We start from the raw sequence: 24,678 nt of genomic DNA on the forward strand, positions 1-24,678 counted from the left end.
CGGAAGTCGTGTGTTTTTGTTTGGCGCGCTGCGGAGGCAGTGGCCTGCCACTGACCCTACCACTGACGGCTGGCCTTGGCGGCACTGCAGTCCAAGCAACTCTGGTGGGCGTTCTACCTGTCGCAGAAAATTGCAGCTATAGTCACCGACCATTATCAAAGTCGGAAACGTGATGGTACGCATTTCTCCTCCTTATACGAGGCATCACAACAACGTTTCACCAGGCAACATGTAACGCCGGAAATGCATATCCTCCTATTTCCATCTGTTGTACTGTAAGTTTTTTCCTTAATTTATTACCTGAATATATGACATTTCTGTGCCTTTATATATTGTAATTGTTTTACTATTTGTATATATATATATATATATATATATATATATATATATATATATATATATATATATATATGCATTTATGTCGGTGTATAATTGGTTTGTTTCGTAAATATTATTTGTATTTTTACGCTGGGTCTTGCCTAGGGAAAACTGCTATCGAACGATTACATCGATAGGTCGTGTGAAGAATCAAAGTGTGTAGGATCTTTGGTAGTGTTAACTCTGCCGCGTGGAGCGCGGGCAGGGCAGTCGGAGTCTGGCTGGAGTAGCGAGTGGAGCAGGTGTGTGGTGTGACGCTCCCGCGAGTTGCCGCGCTTTCGGGGTTTAGCAGCATGTAATTGCGCTCGACTTGCGATGATAGTTTCTGACATGGTGTCGCGGACGGGAAGCATTAGCTGGCGCACATCAAGAGCCCGTTTCGTCTGGTGACCGTGTTGAGAAGAACGCGCGCCAACATCCAGCTTCTGCAACAGCGACGGCCGACAATGAGTGACTGTCGCCACCTCCTCGATCGACGGCTTCAAACCTTCAATCAACCAACAAGGAAGACTAAAAGCACGTAAAGTTTCAGAACTGTATGGCAGACCTCAGCTTTTCAAATTGTTCCATTTGCCTCGCAAAATTACAGCAACAACATGAACCTTTGTTGCTCATTGTCCCAATTGCATTGCCAAGCAGGGTCCCTTCCTTTTCCGAAATGAAACTGAGTGTCGTTGAAATTCAGACGCCAGCATTAAAGTACTATCATTGCATTTCATTACTTTAGTTTCAAAGTGCAGTTAAAGTATAGCTGGCTACAATAGTTAGATTACACAAGCACAAATTAAGAGTGCGAGTTTTGTTAGCATATTTTAGCTTAGCTGTGACTGCAGCTCAGCTTGGTACGTACTAAATTTTACTATTGTTAATTATTCAGAATCATTTAATTCAAGTTCAAAGTTAAATCTCTTGTTTCTAAATTGCGTAGAGTCAAGTTGCTTTTGAAATGATTGTTGAGGTAGTCCAAGGCTAACCGTATTCTGCTGGATTTCGATGTGCTTCAGAAAGAAAGCTCACTATTAACTTCAGTCACTAAATTAACTTTCGATTTTCCGGATTTATTAATTCTTTTGCTAAATTAAGTCAGAGTGTAGCGAAATTTATTACTTCTGACAAACTTTCAGTTTTCACACTACACGTGTCAACCTTCAGTTGCCACGCTTCTAGTGCTAATTATATGTGTAATAACCTTTCTTTTTCAGTTACTATAGTAATTGTCCTTAGGACAGGCGACCGTGATTTCCCCCAAATCTCAAATATCTAATTACCGCTAGTTAATTGTTGACGTAACGGCCGCACATTTACTTTCTCTATTAACTTTACCCCTTTTCAAAATTAATTTCCACCAGTTTCATTTGCATTTCTCCTTTCATTAAGATGTAACCCTTTCCTCCCTCTTTACCGACAGGTTAACTTCGGTGACGATTGCTTTTCCAAAATTCCCATTAGGTACACGCGGTTTCATTTTTCACTGTCATTAAGGTTGGTAAGTGAGGGGGAGGTTACACGTGGCGACCGTGACAGGACAATCTTCAGCTTTGAGGTTGTTCTGGACACGAATTTTGCATTGTGCAAATCTCGTAACAAAGTACTGGTTACGTACAGGCCGTTACGTCAGCGAGAATGAGTAGTTGGAGTAATCCTAATTAGATTTGAGATTTGTTATTTATATTGAAAATTATTAAAATGAGTGAAGGCAACAATTACCAAAATTTGGTAGACTTGGATAAGGAACAATCGATCGAACAGTGGGGAACGCGCACCGCGGTACCCATTGTTCAGGGACAGGCGGCTAGCATGAAAGACGCGACCGCCGAAACGCAACAAAGAGCAGAAATGGAATTCCACACTTTAGAAAATGTTTCGGAGTCGGAAGTGAAAATCAAATGCGAATCCCTTGATGACGAATACGGGGGGACAATTAAAGAGGAAGCCGCTACGGAAGTAAAACCGGTAGTTTCCGGGAATTTAACTGATTTATTGAATGTTTTGATTAACGAAATCAAGAGTCAATCGGCCAAGCAAGAAGCTCAGTCTGAAAAAATTGAACGAAAGCTAGACAGTCACAACAAAGCTATTAATGTTGTTAACAACAATGTTGGAGTTGTTAACACAAAAGTTGATAAAATCAAAGAAGATATTGTTGTGATTAATAGCGAAATCGGTAATCTTAAACAGGAAATGATAGGCGTTCAGGCGGAAATTGCGAGCATAAATACTCGTTTTTATTCCGAAATTAGCAGAATCGAGAAAAGTGTAGGAGAATCAGTTGCTTCGATCATCGAGAATAAGGTGACGGAACAAATTCAGTTAGTGAAAAAAGAGGATCAAAAGAAGGTGGAAACTTTAAAGGTTTAGTATCCGAAGTAGATACCAAAGTGACGAAGCAGGCTAATACCTGCGAAGAAAAAAAAAGGGAAGTAGAAACGCTTGCGACAACCACTTGCCAAGTAATTACCAGAGTGTCGGAATTAGAAAAGAAACTTGACGAAAAACAGAGCTATGTGCCAATCTATGCACATAGTTCGGAATTGTTGACGAAAGAGGAGTGGTTCGACCCCTTGAAAAAAGGCGGTATACACGCGACGGATTTCATTAAGAATTGTGAAAGAGTTTTACCCAGATCATGGACTAATGAGAGGAAAATTAATGCGATTATTGATGTGTTGGCTGGTGATGCCAAGCGTTGGGGCTTAAACCTCAACATTACGGACCTGACTTTTGGAGAATTTAAAAATTTGTTTCTGGCTGAATACTGGTCAGAGCAAAAACAGCAAAGTGTCTGGCGCGAATTTGTCGTATCGAGGCCTTTCGATGCGAATTCGCGCGGTTCGATGAAGGAGTTTTGTGAGAGCTGGATCCGCAAGTTGGAATATTTGCGTGATCGCCGCACGGAATCCGAAATAGTCTGGGAACTCTACAAAAAGCTTCCAGATGATACAAAACGCTACGTAGGAAGCAATTACAGGACAATAAATGATTTCCTGGAAAGAGTGGAGGACGAGGACAATTGGCGCAATAATCGCGACAGTGGTAGAGGCCGTGGTAACAACAACGGGTACCACAGCAACCACAACAATCATAACTATGGGCATAATGCATACCGCAACCATGGCAGTAATAACAATAGTGGTTCGGGCCGTAATAACAATCGGTACAATGCAAATAATAACAGGAATGACGGAAACCAGTATCATACTAACGTGATACGGGCTTCACAGAATAGTAATAACGCCAGAGGGTGTGATCAGCCGCCTCAGCAGCATCCGGGGACCGTATCTGCTGGGACGAGACAGGGAAACCATTAGCCGCGCCGGTGAGGGGCCGACCGGGCGTGGAGAAATTTTGGCGGCCCAATAGCAGGAGAAAACCCAGGTGTCGTCGTTTTGAAAATTCCGTGTGGAATAATAAACGGCGGGAGAGTGTGCCAGTGTTAGGAGAAAGGAGTGCGCCCACAAGTAGGAGATCAGCTGTGTACACGGCAGTAGAAAATACATTCTCTGTCAGTGAGAACAATTTAAGTAGTGTTCCGGAAAACGGTTATAAAGTGGCAGCTGTAATACCCACAGCGAAACTGGAGATTGAATTTAAGAATGATTCGCAAGTGTTGAGAGAAGATCAGATGTCGGATAAAACGTCCGTCATCGAGCGAGGGGATGCAGAGAGGGATGAGGTCTGGTTAAGGCAGTTCGGTCGCTTATACGGCGAACTAAGAGATTATAGGGGTCTGTATGGGAGAAGCGTTTATGGGGAGCGCGGGCAGGATTTGCCGCGTCTCGTTCCGCAGGAAGATAGTGTTTGTGAAATGATAGAAAGTTCTGGCCCTAACCGGCAGACTTTACTAGAAATAGTTGATGTTAATGGGGAGCACGAGCAAGGTTCGTCGTGTTTCGTCCCACAGGAGATGGATGTTGAAGTAGTAACGGAAAGTTCTGGCCCTAACCGGCAGACTTTACCGAAAGTTATAGTGTTAGAAGTGGCCGACCCATCCGACGCAAAGCTCCAGTTTAAACATTGCGCAAGTATTGAGGAGAAAGATTACGAGAATTTTAGTGATAGCCGGACACGATTGGTAGAAAAGCACGTAGATTACAGCGTGTATGAGGTTAGAGCTGACGTTATATGGTCAGACGGTAGCAGTGTGGGTTGCGCAGATCCAGAGGAAGTAATTGCAGATACTACTGGGCACATTCCTCCAGGTAGATTGGCAGATGAGATCAATCTGACCAAAGTGGAATCAACGAAGGTGACAATTGGTGAACTGATAGCAAAGCAACACTCACTAGTTGACGAGTTACAGGAAAAGGTTTCGGTATTGGAGGCGAAGCTACAGACTAAGCCTCAGGACAAACGTGTTGAAATTAAAACTGTATGTGAACAGAGACTGAAAAAGCCGCAAGATAAACCGGATTTAGGATCAAAGCCGGATGGTTTTTTCTGGAATGACCTGGATATAGACGAGGATTTACTGTGGGAAAATAAAGAAACAGTCGAGGACAAGTGTAGACAGATAGTAGTGTCTGTTAATATGCACGACCTACAACTAAACGTGTTGATTGACACCAGTGCAGAATTGAGTGTTGTATCTGGAAAAATATTTGAGTTACTGAAAGACAGACCTGGCATCGTAGTTATGCCAGTAACAGGAGTGAAAATTATCGGTGCTACTGGGAAGGCCAGTAAACCGGTCACAGAACAGATAATTGTCAAGTTCGAGATATGTGGGGCACGATTTGAAGAAGAGTTTGTCGTCGTGCCAGACTTAACTACGGAAGTAATTATCGGGTTAGATTGGCTATTAAAGTACCGTGCAGTGGTTGACTGCGAAAGCAAAACTTTGACATGTACGTCCCAAGATAAAACAATAGTAGTTAGTTTTGACGAGGCAGGAGACGGTGTGCATAGGCAATACCAGCCTATACACATTGTTAACTGGCCGGATGGTATTGATGTAGGAATGAGTTCGAACTGCCGTAACGTGAGGAATTTCGGCATTGACAAAAGTGTAGAAAGTGAAGTGGAAGAGATAATCAAATTCCCTCCACGGATTGACATTAGTATTGGTGTGAAAAAAGATCGTTTGCGAGAAGTAATTAAGCTAAAAGCCGATGCTCGCGCACGTCGTCATGACGCTAAAGCGCGTTTTGCTAAGTTTGCAATCGGAGACTTAGTACTTGTAAAAGCTCATGAGAAATCGAGCGAGATAGACAATGAAATCTCTAAATTTAAGTTGTTTATAATGGACCATATAAAGTCATTGGTATACCTCACACAAATGCTTATTGCTTAGAGTATCCAAGCTCTGGAAAACGATTAGGTATACGGAATATTGTAGACTTGAAATTGTACCAACCTAGGATTGATTAATACCACAGAATGGGTAATTTGTACAGTATGTAATATAGAGTGTAAGATTTAAGGATGTGCCATGTTGCGATGCTTTTGCCTGACCTAGAGGTCATTAAAGAACTTGTAATTAACAAGCAATTAATTTTTGATTAGACGTTTTAACCAATTGAAAAATCCAAGCTGCTAGTTTAAGTTTTCAGCTGAGTCACAGTAGATTAAGGAATGTAAATATGCTTTTGTAACTAGCTGTCAGATTTCATGAATGCATGCATGTGTGTTTTACTAGTCATTGCCGATGTACTTAGACGCTGTTTTAAGTTTCAGGCTAGTACATGCGTGTGATGATGGACAGTGTTGAGTTATCCACTGTGATAGTATTAAGGGACTCCTTGAGATTACTCGGGAGTGAGTTTTCCTAAAGAATTCAGTGAAACGGACGTTCTGGAAAGGCCGCTACACAGGCGAGTGAGATCAAGCGTGCCGCACAGGCGGGCGCAACAATACTGGCAAGGTGGAGCCGCTGTCGGCTCTTGGGTCGCCGTCGGCTCTTGTGCCGCTGTCGGCATTCTTTGTACTTGCAAGTACGGAAGGCGGAGTTGTTTTTCTTCCCGGACAGCTGATGTGAAAGAATTCTGCTGTCAATATTTATGTTTTTGTCGATCTACTGTATATTATTTTCTTGTTTAGCGTTAAGTGGACTCTCATGACGAGTTAATAATTATGAAAAGGTTATATAAAATGTGTATTCTATGTAATTAATAATTAATTTGCGTATTTAGATCTACCTGTTTTATGACCATGTACTCTAATTAATTTTGCAAATAGTATTCCATTTCTTATAGTGTTACGAATTTTGATTTTTAGAATAGCTAAACCATTTTCTATGTTCTCTATGAATTTTAATATGTCGTCAACCTGTTTTATTTTGTGCAAGATGACAGAGTGGAATAAGATTAGGACTGTCTCCACTCAATTTTTATGGTCTAAAAAATTGATTTATGCTTAATTAGACGAATGCTAAATTTTGATGACGTTTTGAGCATATCCATTTCCGCTGTTTATTTTTTGGGACATTTTCTGAGTCTGTTTAGGTTACACGAACATCCTCAGACAATGTGGGGCACGTGTAAGCCGGAAATGCATATCCTCCTATTTCCATCTGTTGTACTGTAAGTTTTTTCCTTAATTTATTACCTGAATATATGACATTTCTGTGCCTTTATATATTGTAATTGTTTTACTATTTGTATATATATATATATATATATATATATATATATATATATATATATATATATATATATATATATATGCATTTATGTCGGTGTATAATTGGTTTGTTTCGTAAATATTATTTGTATTTTTACGCTGGGTCTTGCCTAGGGAAAACTGCTATCGAACGATTACATCGATAGGTCGTGTGAAGAATCAAAGTGTGTAGGATCTTTGGTAGTGTTAACTCTGCCGCGTGGAGCGCGGGCAGGGCAGTCGGAGTCTGGCTGGAGTAGCGAGTGGAGCAGGTGTGTGGTGTGACGCTCCCGCGAGTTGCCGCGCTTTCGGGGTTTAGCAGCATGTAATTGCGCTCGACTTGCGATGATAGTTTCTGACATGGTGTCGCGGACGGGAAGCATTAGCTGGCGCACATCAAGAGCCCGTTTCGTCTGGTGACCGTGTTGAGAAGAACGCGCGCCAACATCCAGCTTCTGCAACAGCGACGGCCGACAATGAGTGACTGTCGCCACCTCCTCGATCGACGGCTTCAAACCTTCAATCAACCAACAAGGAAGACTAAAAGCACGTAAAGTTTCAGAACTGTATGGCAGACCTCAGCTTATCAAATTGTTCCATTTGCCTCGCAAAATTACAGCAACTTAGCATGAACTTTGTTGCTCATTGTCCCAACTGCATTGCCAAGCAGGGTCCCTTCCTTTTCCGAAATGAAACCGAGTGTCGTTGAAATTCAGACGCCAGCATTAAAGTACTATCATTGCATTTCATTACTTTAGTTTCAAAGTGCAGTTAAAGCATAGCTGGCTACAATAGTTAGATTACACAAGCACAAATTAAGAGTGCGAGTTTTGTTAGCATATTTTAGCTTAGCTGTGACTGCAGCTCAGCTTGGTACGTACTAAATTTTACTATTGTTAATTATTCAGAATCATTTAATTCAAGTTCAAAGTTAAATCTCTTGTTTCTAAATTGCGTAGAGTCAAGTTGCTTTTGAAATGATTGTTGAGGTAGTCCAAGGCTAACCGTATTCTGCTGGATTTCGATGTGCTTCAGAAAGAAAGCTCACTATTAACTTCAGTCACTAAATTAACTTTCGATTTTCCGGATTTATTAATTCTTTTGCTAAATTAAGTCAGAGTGTAGCGAAATTTATTACTTCTGACAAACTTTCAGTTTTCACACTACACGTGTCAACCTTCAGTTGCCACGCTTCTAGTGCTAATTATATGTGTAATAACCTTTCTTTTTCAGTTACTATAGTAATTGTCCTTAGGACAGGCGACCGTGATTTCCCCCAAATCTCAAATATCTAATTACCGCTAGTTAATTGTTGACGTAACGGCCGCACATTTACTTTCTCTATTAACTTTACCCCTTTTCAAAATTAATTTCCACCAGTTTCATTTGCATTTCTCCTTTCATTAAGATGTAACCCTTTCCTCCCTCTTTACCGACAGGTTAACTTCGGTGACGATTGCTTTTCCAAAATTCCCATTAGGTACACGCGGTTTCATTTTTCACTGTCATTAAGGTCGGTAAGTGAGGGGGAGGTTACAAACACCAAGCGCCGATGGTTAGTTACACTGATATCCGACCATGTCTACGGAGTGCTTCACTCTTTTTGTCAGGCAGTGTATTTAGGGTACGAAAATGTGATATAAGGCACACGAAACGTCTGAAGCGGCCAAACATTATATACAGCATTTTACACTATTGGCCATTAAAATTGCTACACCACGAAGATGACGTGCTACAGACGCGAAATTTAACCGACAGGAAGAAGATGCTGTGATATGCAAATGATTAGCTTTTCAGAGCATTCACACAAGATTGGCGCCGGTAGCGACACCTACAACGTGCTGACATGAGATAAGTTTCAAACCGATTTCTCACACACAAACAGCAGTTGACCGGTGTTGCCTGATGAAACGTTGTTGTGATGCCTCGTGTAAGGAGGAGAAATGCGTACCATCACGTTTCCGACTTTGATAATGGTCGGATTGTAGCCTATCGCGATTGCGGTTTATCGTATCTCGACACTGCTACTCGCGCTCGTCGAGATCCAACGACTGTTAGCAGAATATGGAATCGGTGGGTTCAGGATGGTAATACGGAACGCCGTGCTGGATCCCAACGGCCTCGTATCACTAGCAGTCGAGATAACAGGCATCTTATGCGCATGGCTGTGACGGATCGTGCAGCCACGGTTCGATCCCTGAGTCAACAGATGGGGACGTTTGCAAGACAACAACCATCTGCACGAACAGTTCGACGACGTTTGCAGCAGCATGGACTATCAGCTCGGAGACCATGGCTGCGGTTACCCTTGACGCTGCATCACGGACAGGAGCGCCTGCGATGGTGTACTCAACGACGAACCTGGGTGCACGTAATTTTTTCGGATGAATCCAGGTTCTGTTTACAGCATCATGATGGTCGCATCCGTGTTTGGCGACATCGCGGTGAACGCACATTGGAAGCGTGTATTCGTCATCGCCTTACTGGCAGATCACCCGGCGTGATGGTATGGGTGCCACTGGTTACACGTCTCGGTCACCTCTTGTTCGCATTGACGGCACTTTGAACAGTGGACGTTACATTTCAGATGTGTTACGACCCGTAGCTCTACCCTTCATTCGATTCCTGCGAAACCCTACATTTCAGCAGGATAATGCATGATCGCATGTTGCAGCTCCTGTAGGGGCGTTTCTGGTTACAGAAAATGTTCGACTCCTGCCTTGGTCAGCACATTCTCCAGATCTCTCACCAATTGAAAACGTCTGGTCAATGCTCGCCTAGCAACTGACTCGTCACAATACGCCAATCACTACTCTTGATGAACTGTGGTATCGTGTTGAAGCTGCATGGGCAGCTGTACCTGTACACGCCATCCAAGCTCTGTTTGACTCAATGCCCAGGCGTATCAAGGCCTTTATTCTGGCCAGAGGTGGTTGTTCTGGGTACTGATTTCTCAGGATCTATGCACCCAAATTGCGTGAAAATGTAATCACATGTCAGTTCTAGTATAATATATTTGTCCAATGAATACCCATTTATCATCTGCATTTCTTCTTGGTGTAGCAATTTTAATGGCCAGTAGTGTAAATAGAGCAGCTCTGCATTACATGTGTTATTTCCGTCTAGTACAATTGGAGCAAGTAAGCTCACTGGACAGAAAAGTATAAGGTCAGTGAAATGAAAAAGAGAGAGGTGGAAAAAAATAAGTAAACTGTTCATTATTTAAAAAGTAATGACCACCTATGTTACTACATTTATCCCACTGAGAGACAAGACGGCCAATGCCTCCACGGAAAAATGTTCTCGGTTGCCTACGTAACCATGATTGTACCCAGAGGTACACCTCTTAGTCCGAAGAAAAATTGGCGAGCCCACATGTTGTTTCAATTACGCTGCAGAAATTTCGCTGGAAATTCCTTACGCAGTCTCCATGCAGTCACGATCTCTCCCCATACGATTTCCATATTTTTGGTGCCCCGAAGAATGATATTTGTGGCTGTCGATTCGCTTCCGACGAAGATGTGCACGCCTGGCAACCATGAATATTTTTTCATGAAGCCATTGAGCGTATTGTCACACAGTGGGAAAAATGTTTTAACAGCTGTGGCCAGTGCTGTTGAAACGATAAACAGCTACATCTACGTCTAAATGATTACTCGACAGTTCACAGTTAGGTGCCTGGCAGATGGGTCGTCGGACCACCTTTAAGCTACTTCTCTACCGTTCCACTCTCAAAAAGTGCGAGGGAAAAACGAACGCTTATATCTTTACGAAGGTGCTCTGGTTTCTCTTATTTCATTGAGATGATCGTTTCTACCTATGTAGTTGGGCGCCATCAAAATATTTTCACACTCTGAGGATAAATTTGGTGATTGAAATTTCATGATAAGGACCTGCTGCAACGAAAAATGCCATTGTTTTAATGACTGTAACCCAAATTCTTTAGTGATATCCGTGACACTCTGTCTCTTGTCTCGCGATAATACAAAACGAGCTGCCCTTCTTTGATCTTTTTCGATGTCCTCCGTCAATTCTATCTGATGCGGATCCCACACTACACAGCAATACTCCAGAAGACGGCGAACAAGCGTAGTGTAAGCAATCTCTTTAGTAGACTGCTACATTTTCTAAATGCTGCTGTTGTGGTCTTTTGTACAGAGACTGGTTTGATGCAGCTCTCCATGCTACCCTACCCTGTGCAAGCTTCTTCATTTCGGAATACCTGCTGCGACCTACAACCTTCTGAATCTGCTTAGTGCATTCATCTCTTTTCACCCTCCACGCTGCCTTCCAATTCTAAATTGGTGATCCCTTGATGCCGCAGAATGTGTCCTACCAACCGATCCCTTCTTTTAGTCAAGTTGTGCCACAAATTCCTCTTCTCCCCAATTCTGTTCAGTACCTCCTCATTAGTTACGTGATCTATCCATCAAATCTTCAGCATTCTTATGTAACACGACATTTAGAAAGCCTCTATTCTCTTCTTGTCTAAATTTTCTGTCAAAAAATCGCAGTCCTTGGCTTGATTTCCCCACAACATTATCTATGCGATCGTTCCAACTATGTTATTGGTAATTGTAATCCCTAACTATTTAGTTGAGTTTAAAGCCTTGTAAGACGTATGCTTTGCCGGCGATGGGCGAGGCATGACAGAGTCTCTGACCAGAGAGTAGTATGTCGTTAGTTGTTGCTTATCGCTAGTCTGCGCTTGTCTGCGCGAGTCGACAGTAGTCGGTCGGCTGCAGTAGCGAGTCGACAGTAGTCTTGAGTAGTAGTCGTGAGTCGGCGGGAGTCGGCGCGTGTCGGGTGTCCGCTCTGCTCGGGACTCTGGTCAGGACTCTGCAGGATGGGTATTATTGTAGAAGGTAAAGAAACAGCCTTGCGCATATCTAATAATGTATGTTAATTGTCATTTAATTTGTTCCAAAAAATATGCCCCAATAATAATTTTTACAATATAAAGTAACTTTTTTAAAGAAAAGCATTCATTTCAATTTAAAGAATATTTCCTATGCATTCCTTCCAAGAATAAAAAAAAAAATATACGCCAGCATTGCACGAAGCTGTGTCAAAAAATTTCTACATAAGAGCAGATATATTTGCAGGTCTTTTTTTTTGAGGTAAGAATTTTTGCTTTTTTATTCAGAATACAGGGCCGAAGGGCAGCGCTGCTGTCCTCATAAAATTTATTAGGTTACTAATTTGTTTTTTTATTATTATTTCCGGATTTACGAATTCAATTTTGAGGTTACATTAAATGTGAATGCATTTCTGCACACATATAATAAATGGGAGCTAATATTGTTCAGAGGTTATAATATTATTTAAAATTCATTTAATTATTAATTTTGTGGGGAGTTTACGTTTGGTTCATGGTCCATTTTCATTATTATAAAATTTTGTGGGGAGGTTACACTTGGTTCATGGTTCATTAATTAATTAATATTTTTCTGAGGGGAGGTTACAGCCTCTACCACGCTGTTTCCTTTTTATTTCACTGCCTCTTTTATCAATTACCACTATTGAAGGGCCCAGAGGTCACCTTGGAGCACTGAAGATGCTGCAGAAGTAAGTACCAGGCGGTCATGTGACCCTCCACTACTGACGTATGTCATGGCAAGTTGTGCTACATGTGCGTGATGCGACTTGTGTGGAACCAAAGCAGTAAGATGGGTGAACAATATGACGTGACGGATTGCCAGAAATGAACTATCGTCTTTCGACATGCCTATGACCGCACCGTGAATGAAGTTTCCCGATTTGTTGCTGTACCCACGTGCACTGTCCAAACTGTATACAAGGGATCGTGTACTGCCCTCAGTCATGACATGACATTCCAGACCCATCCGCCTTGGAGGATGGATGCTGCCTACTGAAAGCTTCCCTTCAGGCCAGGAGGAAAATTGGTCTACAATGAAGACGCCAGACAGACTGCACCTTGGAGTGGGAGAACGAAAGTCAGCGTCCGACAACGGGGATTTGACAGTGACTCTGCATTTTGCGAATGTGGTGAAAAAGAGACGATGAACCATCTGCTTGTCTGAAGGTAGTAACCAACTACATGCTCTCACCAGGACTTGATTCATACTACCGAGAGGGCGTTAGCTGCATAGTGGCCACACCATATTCAGTACGTATTTGTGTAGCATGCTATTAGCCGATTCCATTCTTGTTGTGTTGTGCTCTTCAGTCCGAAGACTGGTTTGATACAGCTCTCCATGATACTCTATCCCGTGCAAGTCTTTCCATCTCCGATAACTCCTGCAACATACACCTATTCGAATCTACTTACTTTACTCGTCTCTTGATCTCCTCATGCAATTTTTATCCCCCAGACTTCCCCCCAATACTAAATTGGTGATCCACTAATGTCTCAGAATGTGTCCGATCGACTAATCAATTATCTTAGTCAAGTTGTGCCACAAATTTATTTTCCTCCAGTTGTATTCAGTACCTCCTCATTAATTAAATGGTCCACCCATCTAATCTTGATCATTCTGGGTCTCAATGCCTGTATTGCAACGGCGCATGTATGGAGTGAGGAGAATTCCTAGCCCACCCATATCGGTGGCCGCCAGCAACGACTGTGTCAGCATATGGGCGGGCATTGTCCATGATCACCTAATAGGACCTTATTTGCTACTACTTCGTTTGATTATTCCTCTTTACCTGATGTTTCTGTGAGATGTGCTGCCACAGTTCTTTCAGACTGTACCCCTTTTTAGTCCGCGAGAGATTGTCGTTCCACTACGACAGCGCACTAGTCCACTTGGATGTTAATGTCCGTGAGCGCCTGAATAACCCGTACTCTCATCGTTGGATTGGAACAGGAGGTCCTGTCCATGGCCAGCGCGATCGCCGAATCTCATACCTCCGGAATTTTTCCTCTAGGATTATGTAGGACGCTGGCGTATGAAATCCCCATAGAAATGGATGAAGAGCTGCTTGTTAGGATCAAAGCTGCCTGTCTCCTGGTACAACAGACACTATGGTCTTCGAGAGAGTGTGGCAGAACTTCATGCACCATTGCCATGCATGTGTTGAGACTGATGGTCGTCACTTTTAACAAGGACTATGAGGTACTTTGTTGTTATGCAGTGTACGCTGTGTATGTCCACAACACAAAAAAATTTGCATTTCTGAGCATTAGTTCCCTATCTCAATATAATCGGTTGTGGACCTACTACAGCACCTGATTCAATTTGACCCAAAAGGTATGAAGGCTGAAGAATCAATTTGGAGTATTGTTATGTTTTTGATATCTTGTAAGTGACAGTGTGTTTTTGATAAGATTAAATAAATAAACGATAATCGGTTTCAATACCAGTAAAAATGGAATCCTGGTTCATCTCAACCGGCTTCCGGCTGAACACAGCGAAGGGAACTGCATGTAGTGGGCAGTTGGAGACGGACAATTCGCAAAAGGCCACTGCTCATAGTGTTGCATGAAGCTACCTACAGTTGCACAATTTGTAGCGAATTAAGGTTTAAAATATTAGCTGCATAGGTCTAAATTAACAGAAAATAACAGTTGTCTGTAGCTAGATTCGAAGGCTCGTCCTTTACGTTCGTAAACCGTCAGCCTATCCAATCAGCCATCGCAGCAGATGTAAAACGCTCTTCGTTGTAGTAATTCTACCGATGTTGAGTTCTTATAGTATTTCAACCGTGTTTACGGGCTCGAATAATGATTTTCGAAAGAAATGATAAGGTGAGTTAAACACACTATGTGATCAAAAGTACCCAGACATCTTGCTGAAAATGACTTACAAGTTCGGGGCGCTCTCCATCGGTAATGCTGGGATTCAATATGGTGTTGGCCCACCCTTAGGCTTGATGACAGCTTCCACTCTCGCAGGCTTACGTTCAATCAAGTGCTGGAAGGTTTTTTGGGGAACGGCAGCCCATTCTTCACGGAGTGCTGCGCTGAAGAGAGGTATTGATGTCGGTCGGTGAGGCCTGGCACGAATTTGGAGTTCCAAAACATCCCAAAGGTGCTCTATAAGATTCAGGTAAGGACGCTGTGCAGGCCAGTCCATTACAGGGATGTTACTGTCGTGTAACAGCTCTGCCACAGGCCGTGCATTATGAACAGGTGCTCGATCGTGTTGGAATATTCAATCACCATCTCCGAATTGCTCTTCAACAGTGGGAAGCAAGAAGGTGGTTAAAACATCAATGTAGGCCTGTGCTGTGATAGTGCCTCGCAAAACAACAAAGGGTGCAAGTCCTCTCCATGAAAAACACGACCACACCATAACACCACCGCCTCCGAATTTTACTGTTGGCATTACACACGCTGGCGGATGACGTTCACCGGGCATTCGGCATACCCACACCCTGCCATCGAATCGCCACATTGTGTATCGTGATTCGTCACTCCACACAACGTTTTTCCGCTGTTCAGTCGTCCAATTTTTACGCTCCTTACACCAAGCGAGGCGTCTTTTGGCATTTACCGGCGTCATGTGTCGCTTATGAACAGCCGCTCGACCATGAAAGCCAAGTTTTCTCATCTCCCGCCTAACTGTCATAGTACTTGCAGTGGATCCTGATGTAGTTTGTAATTCCTGCGTGATAGTCTGGGTAGATGTCTGCCAATAATATATTACGACCCTCTTCAACTGTCGGCGGTCTCTGTCAGTCAACCTACGTGGTCGGCCTGTACGCTCTTGTGCTGTACGTGTCCCTTCACGTTTCCATTTCGCTATCATATCGGAAACAGTGGACCTAGGGATGTTTAGAAGTGTGGAAAACTCGCGTACAGGCGTATGACACAAGTGACACCCAATCATCTGCCCACGTTCGAAGTCCGTGACTTCCGCGGAGCGCCCCATTCTGCTCTCTCACGATGTCTAATGATTACAATGGCCACTGATATGGAGTGCCTGAGAGTAGGTGGCAGCACAATTCACCTAATATGAAAAACTTATGTTATTGGGGGTGTCCGGATACTTTTGATTACATAGGGTATCAATGAAGATCGACAATCGACATATTCTGTATCCTTGCTATGATGTAAGCTCCACAGACTGCTGGAGTTCTGAACACTGGAACTTCTGAACCTGGGCACGCTCTGTGCATTGTTCTTGGACTCCAAATTATTCGGGCCTGGCACTCTTTTTGCCTCTCATTGTGCTTACTTAGAACTGGCGATTAGAGAGCAGGAGCAGTGTAGTTTATTGTGGGTGTGATGGTGATGACGAAAGAGGAGGCTGTAATCCGGTGTTACCACGCTGTCTGCTTTCTACTCGTATCGAGTAGCAGCAAGGAGGCTCACGAGCTCAACGACGACACTGATGGATGGATTCAACACAGCGCACAGAGTTTGGAATTTAACCCAGGACACTGGTTTACAATTTGATGACGAGGAATAATACGCCACCGCCTTCGCGTCCTCCTCTCTTTTGGTCAAATCCTACTATATAGCTGACAAATTTTTTGTACGATTATGGCACCAACTGGCTATCTCAGGGTCGATCGTCACCCCGTTAACATGGGTTGTCGACTTTCGATATCAGCCAAGAACTTAAGCAAAACTAGAATCAGCTTTTAGGGTTGAGTATCGGCAACGTGGCTTTTTCTTCAGATGGATACAGTATTTCTTGACTTTTTAAAAACATTGGACTCGGAACCAAATCAATGTACATTAACAGAAGAACGATCGTGTGGGGCATGCATTGAAATTTGTGACTGAATTTGTGTATTTCATGATAGGGAGGATGCTACTTGTTTTTTTCTGGATGGAAAGTCATCGATTTCAGGAGTCCCAGAGGGAAAAGTGTAGGGACCTTTGCTGAGAATGTACACTACTGGCCATTGAAATTGCAGCACCACGAAGATGACGTGCTACAGACGGGAAAATAACCGACAGGGAGAAGATGCTGTGATATGCAAATGATTAGCTTTTCAGAGCATTCACACAAGATTGGCGCCGGTGGCGACACCTACAACGTGCTGACATCAGGAAAGTTTCCAACCGATTTCTCATACACAAACAGCAGTTGACCGGCGTTGCCTGGTGAAACGTTGTTGTGATGCCTCGTGTAAGGAGGAGAAATGCGTACCATCACCATTCCGACTTTGATAAAAGTCGGATTGTAGCCTATCGCGGTTGCGGTTTGTCGTATCGCGACATTGCTGCTCGCGTTGGTCGAGATCCAATGACTGTTGGCAGAATATGGAATCGGTGGGTTCAGGAGGGTAATACGGAACGCCGTGCTGGATCCCAACGGCCTCGAATCACTAGCAGTCGAGATGACAAGCATCTTAGCCGCATGGGTGTAACGGATCGTGCAGCCACGTCTCGATCCCTGAGTCAACAGATGGGGACGTTTGCAAGACAACAATCATCTGCACGAACAGTTCGACGACGTTTGCAGCAGCATGGACTATCCACTCGGAGACCGTGGCTGCGGTTACTCTTGACGCTGCATCACAGACAGGAGCGCCTGCGATGGTGTACTCAACGACGAACCTGGGTGGACGAGTGGCAAAACGGCATTTTTTCGGTGAATCCAGGTTCCGTTTACAGCATCATGATGGTCGCATCCGTGTTTGGCGACGTCGCGGCGAACGCACATTGGAAGTGTGTATTCGTCATCGCCATACTGGCGTATCCCCCGGCGTGATGGTATGGGGTACCATTGGTTACACGTCTCGGTCACCTCTCGTTCGCATTGACGGCACTTTGAACAGTGGACGTTACATTTCAGATGTGTTACGACCCGTGGCGCTACCCTTCATCGATCCCTGCGAAACCCTACATTTCAGCAGGATAATGCACGACCGCATGTTTCAGGTCCTGTACAGAAAATGTGCGACTGCTGCCCCTTACCAGCACACTCTCCAGATCTCTCACCAATTGAAAACGTCTGGTCAAAACGTCTGGTCAATGGTGGCCGAGTAACTGACTCGTCACAATACGCCAGTCACTACTCTTGATGAACTGTGGTATCGTGTTGAAGCTGCATGGGCAGCTGTACCTGTACACGCCATCCAAGCTCTGTCTGACTCAATGCCCAGACGTATCAAGGCCGTTACTACAGCCAGTGGTGGTTGTTCTGGGTACCGATTTCTCAGGATCTATGCACCCAAATTGCGTGAAAATGTAATCACATGTCAGTTCTAGTATAATATATTTGTCCAATGAATACCCGTTTATCATCTGCATTTCTTCTTGGTGTAGCAATTTTAATGGCCAGTAGTGTATGTTAGTGATCTGGTAGACAACATTAACAGTAACCCCAGACTGTTGACAGATGGCGCATTTGTTTGTACTGAAGCACTACGTGAAAAAGAAACAGCTCAAATATCCAAATTAAGATTTCAAAACGGTGCACAATAGGCAATGCATAATAGGCAACTTGCTTTAAGTATAGAGAAATATGAAGCGACTTCGAAAAGTAAGTTACACATTATATGGCAGGCCGAGTGACTTTTATTGAATGCTGCACTACAGTTCATACTGCCAAAGGTACATGAAATTTTTTACCATAGTCACCAAGTCTCTGTAAAGAACACACGGATCGTCTTGCTAAGAATTCAACTCCTCACCGATGGAAATTCGCTCGTTGGTCACGGATCCGTTCGACAAACCCTGTGTGAATATCCTAGTCGTCGGAAAATTCCTTTCCTCCCAGATGTTCTTTCAGCCTGCCGAAAAGACGAAAGTTGTGTGGTTTAAGATGTGGACTTGCCGATCAGCATCAGCTACGTCTCCGTGGCCTTGGTCAAGTTGTTGGCAACATTTCACTACCGCTAGAAGCGACATAGCGTTTGGGGCATATACCGCCAGAATTTCAGTGGGAATCTGAGTGCAATTTGGCCGTTTTGGCCTAAAATTTCGTACTGCCTCGCGTAGATCAACGTTGGATTGCGTTTCCAGTTCCCGCGCCATTTGATTCGTACACTGTGATGTACCTCTTGTCCACACCGCAGCAAAATTTCGTCTGCAGAAAACCCGGGACATTTACTGTCTTCTGATAATGCTCCACTCTTGTTATGCACTTAGCGTAGGATGATATGTGGAAATTGTAACATTATGCACTTCACAAAATGCAGAAAAGTTGTTGGCCTGTTCACAGTAAGATATTAACGACTCACAGTTAAAATACTTTCCATGAGATGAGGTTCAACAGTCGTAAAGTGCATCCTCAGGCAGTATACGTTATTTATAACATGGTGACGTTGAACATTGCCCTGTAGCCACTCCCCACCATTCACGTCCAATGTACCGTCATCTGGTGAAAGCGGTCGCAGATTTAATAAAAATCATTGATACAGCCAGTGTGGAATTTTCTTTGGAAAAATGTCGAAGTTTGGCTGTGGTTTCCCGCCCTACAAATCATGTTACAGTCGTAAAGTACATAAAATGCATTTTAACCATTAGCTGTTTATTTTTCCCATTATTCGTCTACCAGTTTTAGATATTAACCATCATCCAGGATGTCTATCAACATTAAAAATTATGAAAGTACAATACATACAAAAATAGCAAAAGTCAACAAATATATGAGTGCAAAATTCTATTTGTATACTTACAGAGTACAACAGATTTGTTAAAAGCATCCCATATTCCTTTGAAGCTGAACAATATCGAAAATATCCAATGAAATTGTAAGAACACTTGACAATTCGACTTAGAATACTGACAGTTATATCTCATGTCAAATAGACATAAAGAAAAAACAAGACGAACAATTACTGGAAGAATGCCTCAGCAGTCACGTTCTATCAAAGACAGTAAATTTGTACTGCATAGGTAACATAACAACGTACTTTTGCATCAGTGGTAAAATGCAGGAACAGAACATCTTTACCAACATCACTGGCCGAACGTAAGCAAAAAGAGAGAAACATTAATACTGAAAGTTACAGTAAAAACAGTCACAAGATAAAAGTGGAACCTCATATCGGTGAAACTAGATATGTTTACAACAACAAATGTGGACACCTGATTCAGGGTGCATAACAAGTTACTTAATAAAAGCAATAATGTTACTCTAAAGTTTCACTTTGTCTGTCTGTCTGTCTGTTTCACGTGAGATGTGATTGTCAGTACTCTTAGACAAATTATGTCAGGTGTTTGTAAATTTCACTGGATATCTTCGGTATTTTTCAGCTTCAAAGGAATAAGGGATGCTTTCAACTAATCTCTTGTACCCTTTAAGTATACAAATGGAATTTTGTACCTATACATTTGTTGAGTTTTGCTACTTTTGTATACACTGTATTTTCATAATTTTTTTAAATGTTGATGTTGATAGACATCCTGGATGATGGTTAATAACCGACACCGGCAGATGACACAAGGGACAAATAAATAGCTACTGGTTAAAATGCAATTCATGAAAACAATGAAAATCACTCACCTCACACATACCTTGGTGTAGTAATTTGTGTGGCTATGAAATGATCACATAGCACAGTTGTGTGTAAAACAGGTAGAAGACAGCGTTCGGTGGCAGGATGCGGGAGAAACGCATTCAGGTAACAAGTGAGACTGTTCGCAAAACACTTGTCCTACATTACAGTATTGCTCAAGTGTATGGGACCGGAACTAAATGGTACTAACAGTGGATACTGAAGGTATTCAAAGAAGGGCAGCACGAACAGGTGCGTTTGACTTATGGGGAAAAGCGTACTGAAAAACACAACTGGCGGGTGCTTGTAGATACACCCCAAACTATCTCGCGAAATAGACCTATCGTTTACAAAGCTTGTAGAATCAGACTTAAGTGAAGAATCTACAACTATACCTCAGTCCACTATGCACTTCTTCCGTATGGATAGCGAAGATTCAAATGGCTCTGAGCACTATGGGACTAGAACTTAGAACTACTGAAACCTAACTAACCTAAGGACACCACACACATCCACGCCCGAGGCAGGATTCGAACCTGCGACCGTAGCGGTCGCGCGGTTCAAGACTGAAGTGCCTGGAACTGCTCGGTCACTCCGGCCGGCGATAGCGAAGACAAGGTTAGAGTAATTACAGCGCTTACAGTCGCTTTAAGTAGTCTTTATTCCGGCGCTTCATACATCATTGAAATAGAAAAACCCATGACATGTACACTGCAAAATACTCTCTGCCACGCACTTCACAGTGGTTTGCAGAATTCTTGCACATAATATGCAAATTTACAGGAGACTATAGGTGAAAGTTTGGTAGATTTGTTTAATTTTTCTTAATCAGAATTTCTCTATTGATTTATACTGTTGACTTCACATTGAATAATCTGTTCTCGTTATTCTACGTTTAGAGCATAGCGTTGTAGTGTCTATGGTGGTGGAAGATTCAGCCGTTGAGAGATTGGCCTCAACGTTGTTCAGGATATGTCCAGTTGTTTGTACACTGCAAAATACCTTGTGCCATGCTCTTCACGCTGGTCTACGTATGTAGATGATGTATGTGTCGATAAATAGCACTTTCTATATGACGAAAGTCATCTGACCACAGAAAACATTGACACAGTCTAGACTGAGACAGCAGCAAAATTAAAGAGATGAATCCTATGTATAAGAGAGGAACTCTTGAGGAAAAACTATTTCAAAGCCTTATACCTTACCTTGAAACGCAACTCGCCCACGGGAGGCTTGGCGAAACGCACGCCTCTGAAGGAGTAAATGTCCCGGCCGCTGCGCGACTTCATGATGGAGCCACGCAGCCTGCCCAGATCCGTTTCGACCACGAGGTCGTCGCGGTGCGAACCGTTCAGTCGCTCTGGAAGAGCGACGAGCACGCCGAACAGCAAGCACCACAGCTGCACTGCCATCGCGGCTGCGACGCTACTGAAGGCTCGGCGTATGTGCTGTGACCGCCGGCCGCGCCGCCTGGCGCAGCCGCAGTCGAAACGCCGGGATGTCCCGCGCGGCAACGACCGCGTCACTCTGCCGGCGTTGGGCAACCGCGCCGCCTGTTTACACGACAGAGGTGCAGCGACCCAGTAACAGCCGGAAGAGACGTGCAATCTTTTCCTTGTACAGATAACTGAACATCGAGCATATTACGTGAGTCGACGTGCCGCAGTTGTTGGAACTGATTTCAAACAACAGAGCTGGAACTAGGGATGGCGGTTATGTTGAAACAACCGGTTTTCCGTTACACCGTTTCTTCTCGCATCCGATTTAACCTGACGGGTAAAACTGCTCAAAATAACGAGTTTCTCAAATAACAGATTTTCGACTATTTCTTGCTACGAGGGTCACTCCAAAAGAAATGCACACTGTTTTTGTAAAAATACACTTTTTATTCTGCATGTGTGAAAGGTTTACAGTCTGTAGATACATCCTTCCCGCTTGTTTTCAAACTTAGTTCAACCTGTTCCCGTGAGTGGCGCCGTCACAGCATGTCTTCAAGATGGTTGCTACACTTGACGTTCGTCAGAAGCAACGTGCTGTCATAGAATTCCTGTGCTGTGAAAACGAGACAGTGGGAAACATCCACAAGAGGTTGAAAAAGGTGTATGGAGATGCTGCTGTCGATCGCAGTGCAGTTAGTCGGTCAGCAAGCAGGTTACGTGATGAAAGCGCGCACGCAATATTGAGGATTGTACTCGCAGCGGCAGGTCTCGTACTGCACACACTCCAGACAATCTGCAGAGAGTTGACGAATTGGTGACTGTTGACAGACGCATCATAGTGAACGAATTATCACGCTACGTTGGGATAGGGGAAGGAAGTGTTTGCAGAATACTGAAAGTGAGCCGGTTCTAGGAGCTTCAGTCTGGAACCGCGCGACTGCTACGGTCGCAGGTTCGAATCCTGCCTCGGGCATGGATGTGTGTGATGTCCTTAGGTTAGTTAGGTTTAAGTAGTTCTAAGTTCTAGGGTACTGATGACCTCGGATGTTAAGTCCCACAGTGCTCAGAGCCATTTGAACCATTTTGAACTGAAAGTGTTGGCGTTAAGAAAGATTTGTGCCAGGTGGGTTCTCAGGATGTTAACAGTGGCTCACAAAGAAGCAAGAAAAACCGTATGCAGCGAACTTTTGGAACAGTACGAGAATGGTGGAGGTCAATTTCTTGGAAGAATTGTGACAGGTGATGAAACATGGCTCCATCATTTTTCACCAGAGACGAAGGGGCAATCAATGGAATGGCACCATGCAAATTCATCCAAGGAAAAAAAAAATTCAAAACCACATCTTCTGCTGGAAAAGTTATGGCTACGGTGTTTTTCGATTCCGAACCACTCTAGCTTGTGGACATCATGCCAAGTGGAACCACCATAAATTCTGATGCATATGCGACGACTCTCAAGAAACTTCAAGCTTGACTGAGTCGTGTTCGACCACATCGGCAAAAGCAGGATATTTTTCTGTTGTACAACAATGCACGGCCACATGTCAGTCAAAAAACCATGGAAGCGATCACAAAACTCGGATGGACAAAACAAACACCCGCCTTACAGTCCTGACCTGGCTCCATGTGACTATCATCTCTTTGGGAAACTCAAAGACTCTCTTCGTGGAACAAGGTTTGAAGATGATGACTCCATTGTGCACGCTGCCAAACAGTGGCTCCCACAAGTTTGTCCAGAATTTTACCGTCGGTTATACGGGCACTGGTTCCAAGATGGCGTAAGGCAGTTGAGAGGGATTGAAATTATATGGAGAAATGAAAATATTGTTCCTATAGGATGTATTTACACACTGTAAAACTTTCAAACATGTAGAATAAAAGGTGGATTTAAAAAAAAATAGTGTGCATTTCTTTTGGAGTGACACTCGTATTACTTCCAATAATGAATGTAGATTTCGAACAAAGATTGAAAAATTCCGATGAAGGTGAAGCAGGAGGGGAACACGGTCGACATGGGATTGAGGCTGTGGAAGTAATCGGTCTTGTTGTCTCCAGCAGAGATGGGGCGGCAACAGGAGATTGAAAGGTCGCAAGCTGTTCCCTGCCTCGTCACTTTTGGATGGTATCAGTTTTTTCCCCAAAGCAACCACAAAATTGAGGGTTCAATTATAATCCCAAATTTTTAGCACATTAATAAAGTTGAAAGTCTATCAATCGAATTTGACTTCTGCTGTGTCGTCCGAACAAGACACAGCAAGGGCAAAAGCACCAAAGGCGCGAAGATGCGAGCTGGTGCCAGTGCATAGAGACTCGCCACTTGGGCGAGTTCCACAAGGCCACGGGCTGCACTGAAGATGAAGATATTGACATCGCCTCGGGCAATTGCCGGCCGAGTACAATCCGCCAACGACCGGACGACAATGGACAGAAGCCTACTCGGAAGACAGAAGAGCAGCTCTCACCCACTTGGTTATAGATACTCGTCCAGGGCTGACTTACACAGGGAACGTCGTTTAGTGAACTCTTGGAAGTGAACAGACAGTTGCTGTAAATTGCATTTGCTATGTACTGTGAAGTTTACCTACGATTGTTTCACTGAACCATTGAGGGTCTTTTTGTGTTATATTACAAGCAGTGGTGCGAATTTCTTATTCGTCCAGACACAAAGATAAGTAAACCTTTTAACTCAAATGGCTCTGAGCACTATGGGACTTAACATCTATGGTCATTAGTCCCCTAGAACTTAGAACTACTTAAACCTAACTAACCTAAGGACATCACACAACACCCAGTCATCACGAGGCAGAGAAAATCCCTGACCCCGCCTTTTAACTCAGTTGTGCGGCTTTGTTACTAATTGGTTGGAGTGTTGTAGAACCTTCGTTCTCCTATTCTGTTA

The 24,678-nt window shown here is 43.4% G+C and overlaps 1 protein-coding gene across 2 annotated transcripts in view; it reads right to left on the minus strand.

The window, feature by feature from the left end:
• The window catches only part of LOC126234343 (esterase E4-like), an 80,841-nt gene extending 59,008 nt beyond the window's left edge, over nt 1-21,833 (minus strand). Inside the window, exons 1-2 of one of the 2 annotated variants that reach the window (XM_049943029.1) lie at nt 21,606-21,833; nt 21,546-21,563 (exon numbers count right to left, since the gene is read on the minus strand). In XM_049943029.1, coding sequence (XP_049798986.1) covers nt 21,546-21,563; nt 21,606-21,752 — 165 coding nt within the window. In that variant the 5' untranslated portion in view covers nt 21,753-21,833. Of the gene's footprint in view, nt 1-21,545 lie in introns of both variants that reach the window. The other variant, XM_049943028.1, reaches the window with a different exon arrangement.
• Between the last annotated feature and the right edge of the window lie 2,845 nt (nt 21,834-24,678).

This window comes from Schistocerca nitens, chromosome 2, assembly GCF_023898315.1.
Source record: "Schistocerca nitens isolate TAMUIC-IGC-003100 chromosome 2, iqSchNite1.1, whole genome shotgun sequence".
NCBI classification, from domain to species: Eukaryota; Metazoa; Arthropoda; class Insecta; order Orthoptera; family Acrididae; genus Schistocerca; species Schistocerca nitens.